Source organism: Aspergillus brasiliensis, assembly GCF_001889945.1.
Source record: "Aspergillus brasiliensis CBS 101740 unplaced genomic scaffold ASPBRscaffold_10, whole genome shotgun sequence".
Lineage (NCBI taxonomy): Eukaryota > Fungi > Ascomycota > Eurotiomycetes > Eurotiales > Aspergillaceae > Aspergillus > Aspergillus brasiliensis.
In genome coordinates, this window is record NW_027137451.1 from 133,015 (window position 1) to 137,460 (window position 4,446).

The 4,446-nt window shown below is 50.9% G+C and overlaps 1 protein-coding gene across 1 annotated transcript; it reads right to left on the bottom strand.

Annotated features, from left to right (window-relative positions):
- Window positions 1-657: 657 nt before the first annotated feature.
- Window positions 658-3,277, bottom strand: ASPBRDRAFT_272896 (putative chromatin assembly factor 1 subunit A). The gene is made up of 3 exons (XM_067622356.1): window positions 1,125-3,277; window positions 921-1,056; window positions 658-830 (listed from the first exon to the last, which is right to left on the bottom strand). The coding sequence occupies exons 1-2, from the start codon at window positions 3,092-3,094 to the stop codon at window positions 957-959; spliced, it is 2,070 nt and encodes a 689-aa protein (XP_067476564.1). The 5' UTR covers window positions 3,095-3,277; the 3' UTR covers window positions 658-830; window positions 921-956.
- Between the last annotated feature and the right edge of the window lie 1,169 nt (window positions 3,278-4,446).

Here is a 4,446-nt window from a genome sequence, read left to right on the forward strand (position 1 = left end):
CCCCGAGGGGAAAAAAAGGTGCAGCTACCCGGGTTCTGAAGTTATTCCAATGCCAATCCCCAGTGGTCAGCTCAGGTTGAGTTCATGTGTCATGTCATGTCATGTCAATGAGGCCTTTCCCGTAGGCAGGCTGTGTGGTGGTTGTGTTGGCACTGCACTGCGTCTTTTCCCCGATCTATTATTAAGATACTTTTCTCTCTTTCTTTTGACTGTCCCTTTGGTTTCTATAATTCCCCGCTCCACCTTTCTCTCGACAGTTTGCTCAGGAACATTTGTGATTGGCGATCCCTGCCGTAGAGTTATGCAGTTCCTTTTTTTTCTTTCCTCACTTTACTACCCCTCCGATCATCCATCATCTCAAACACTGCAGCATCCCCGTCTTCCCTTCTCTTTCCCTCCTCTCTTGATGTATGGACGAATATCCCGGAACACATCGTCTCTGACGTGATGGGAGAAGATGAGATGAGATGAGATGAGATGGATTGAAGATACTTCTGTGTGGATGCATCGTAGAAACCATGTCTCTCACTGGCTCTCTCCCTCTCTCTGTGTGTGTTTCTCCGTGTCTCCTCGAAATCTGGAATCCACACAATCCGACCAGTCCAGCCACCCACCCAAGTCAGTGGCCGGTTGGTGGCCGGATGTTGAGTATAGTCGACAAATGAAACACTAGGCAAGGAGGGACAGGGTAAAACGTAAAAATAAGAAGAGAAGGACAGCAAAGGAGGGACAGGAGACCCAGAGAAAGAGGGGAAATAGTACACGTCCACGGGGGAACCAATCAACCCACTCAATTGGCCGACGAGACTAGCACTTGGGTCTGTCTGTGACTGATCTCGTTAATCTTTTCTTCTTCGTCTTCTAAACGCCGTGCTTCAAACACAACCGTAACCAGTCCCCTGGTTATGCGTTGTCCTTACCGGGGGGCCCCAAAACTGCCCAATCCTCGTCCACGGCTAGTTGCAGACCCATTTTTTGTCAGCCTCTTTCTGTCCCACCCGCGTGGCCACGCTGTTCAGCGTGTCTTTCAAACTATCTTTCGACACCTTGGGGAACCTATGGCGGCGCGATCCTGATGATTAGCCTTCCGATCAACAAGCATCCCCTGTGGGCCCACGTCTTACCGTTTCTTCAAGATTTCAATTAACCCCATCTTGGTCAGATCACTGCCATTCACCACCTGCTTGAACTCTTCCAGCTGCTCCGGCTGCAACGTCCGCTTTGTCCTCCCAGCTGTCAGAACGGCCAGGCTGCCCCCGTCCGCTCCCGGCCCACTCCCGGTCGGTTTATGTGAGATTGATGACGATGGATTATTGCCCATGAAGGCGTGCAGCGTCCGCCCCAGGCCAGCCGCCTGCGCTGGCTCCGCCGCGGCCTTCGGTTTCTGCCAGTATGCTGTGGAGAACGGGTCAATAGGGAAGGTCACCGAGTCGGAAATGGTCTCCATCTTGTACACCTGCAGCTCCGGGTCCACGCCATGCTCTTGCCATCGTATCCCAGTGTTTACAGGCTCTAGGTCGCCGACGATTAATCGACGCTTACCATCAAGCGGGTGGTCGTCTTCGTCGTCCAGGAAGCCATCCATGTCATCCTCTCCGTCTTCACTCCCTTCCTCTTCTTCCTCTGAGTCTAGATCCTCGCCTTCCTCGGGCTCTTCCCACTCCGCTTCCGAGTCGTAGTCATAGTTCGTCTCAGGTAGGCCACGACGGAAAGGATTGCGCATAATCCGACGGACGGATGACTCCGGAAGGCTCTTGCTATAGGTTCCCTGGTATGGAGGCCGCACGTCCTCGCTAAATTTCAGCGATTTCATTTTCACCTGTCTCAGAAGATCGCGAGCCCTCTGGACAGCTTCAGAGGTCTCTGACTGATCCGCGAGGTTCTGCATCTGTGAAAGGATCTGTTTGACTGAAGTGGGCAATCGTCCACGCCGTCGCTGGTATGGCATGAGCTGGAAGATCTCAGAAGGACGAAAGATTAGAGGTTCATGCTTGCCATCCTTGGCACTTCTCAGGTAGGCATCAACTTTCTCCCGCGTATGTTGCAGAGCTTCGTTGTCGCGCTGGAACCTATGCGGTGGCGCAAGGGTGGTATGTGACTGGAGGAAGAAGTCCGGAAACGCGCGCTGGTAGTCAGATACAGTCGATCCAGAGTCATGAGAGGGGTCATTCAAAGCGCCAGCGCCAGTCGGTTTGCTAGGAGAGAGGGTCGTATTTGATGATGATGGTTGTGCCGGGGTTTTCGGTTTCGCGAAAAAGGAGTTCAGCTTCATTTGCGCCTGTTGCGTGTTAGATACCTGCGAATCTTGCATTTCAGCCGTGAATAAGTCCACACTTACCCTTTCTTTCTTCAACTTCTCCTCCTCTTTCTTCCGCTTCTCTTCTTCCTTAGCAGCCTTTTCCTCCTCCTTCGCCTTTCGTTTCTCTTCTTTCTTCTTGCGCTCCTCTTCCTTTTCCGCTTCGCGCTTCTTCTTCTCCTCTTCCTTAGCTCGCTTCTCTTCTTCCTTGACCCGCTTCTCCTCTTCTTTCTCGGCCTCCCGTTTTCTCTTTTCCTCCTCCTTCTTGGCCTTCTCTTCTTCCTTCTTTGCTTTCTCTTCCTCCTTCTTAGCCTTCTCCTCTAGTTTCTGCCGCTCTTTCGCCTCCTTCTCCTGCTGCTTCGCCTCCTTACTGGCAGGCGACAACTTCCGCTTCTTCGCAGCCGGAGCAGCAGTCGTAGTGGCAGCCGAATCACCAACAACCGAAGCTTTCTTCTCATCCCCACCAGGACCACATGATTTCATTTGTGCGTCCTGATTCTCCTTGTTATCATCCGTATCGGCGCGAGTATCTCCATCGACCTTCATCTCCACATTCGTAGTTGTATCCGCTTTCACATCATTACCCCCTTTCGCAGCAACAGAAGCATCTCCATCCCCATCCACATCCCCTATCGACCGTTTCCTCGCCGGCGACACAGACATAGATATAGACGCGGGGTACGTATTCGTATCGGACGGAGGAGATGACAAGGACGACAAGGAGGAGGCAGACGAGTTTGGCGAAGATGCACGGGCAGAGTTAGGAGGAGCGGTGGCCGTAGCGGTGTCCGTCGACATGGCGGTAATTTCCGTCCCGAAGGATTGTATAACCAATCAGCTGGAATGCAGTTGATGATGATGATGGACAGTGAATGACTTTATTGACGAGCTGAATGGGACAATGAAACAATAATCTGATAATCATCCAGTGGGGGGAAAGAGGAATAAGGCGCGTGTAGTTGAGTGAGTGGGTATCAAGAAGGATGAGACAAAGGAGTATAATAGCAATGATAGATGGCACCTGAAACTCCTCAATTCACAACTCAGTCAGTCTATATCATCCTAATTCTATCAACTTGGTGAATGAAGTTCCAGCACACATAGACGCACGCGCCAGACCTCGTGCTGGTACTTTGCAAGTTGCAAGGGTGGTTTAAGCTCACATCAGTGGCCGCTAAACAGCCAGGTAGGTTTCAGGGTCATGGGAGGAAATGAGCGGAACGTAACAGGAGTAAGGAAGGAAGCCGGTATCCCAGAAGCGAGTCGATTGATGGGTCTGACTGGCCGGCTGGATCGTGAAATGGTTAGGGTAGGGGATAGACAGTTAGACAGGCAACAATCGAGGCGGAGATTCCAGGCGTGGGAGAGGGAATCTTGGCGTCTGGTGAGCCTGCCAGGTTGCCCGAAACGCGTTGTTAATTGATGTTCGCGACTGGAATTTCGCGTCCCGCACGTGTGGTGGATTATGTAAGGACCCCCCCTAGTTCACCAGTTACTAACTACAAGAGTAACTAGTTAGTTTTATCAGCCCACCCTGGTCTGTCTATCCGCTATCTATCAATCGCCGGATATCTCTATACTGGTATGTCGTCTGTCTTAACGTTGAGATTGAGAGTCTATTGGCTTGTTGCATGGAATGTGTAGCTACTGGTTCGTTGGCTCACTATGACAATTGAGTCCTAACAAACTTACAGCAGCTGGCACAGAGGCTCTACTTTACATCGTCTACTTCACTATAGCGATCAATGTGGTCATATGTACAATAGTATTATTATTACTTTGCTCATAAATCCATCGGACGCCAACTTAGTGCAAGAGGTGCACGTTGAAGTAGCACGCAACCCTTACAGCACAGCAAAAAGCGCCAATAACATGCGGTGAGGGGAATAGAACAAGTTCAAGTCAATCAGTCGAGGGGCATCTTGCCGTCGTAAAGCAAATCAAGGCTGGAGGGCATTGCAAAATCGTTGCACCAGAGATGGGGATCCAAGCCCGATTCTGCAGGACGAGAATTGAAGTAAAAAAAAAAGAAAAGGAAAAAAAGAAAGAGGAGGCGTAGAGCTCGAATTCGATACGGACTGCATAGTCGATGCAGTCCCAATGCCAGAGCATGTGGAGAAAATAAGCCAGCAACGAATGAAGCTGCATGT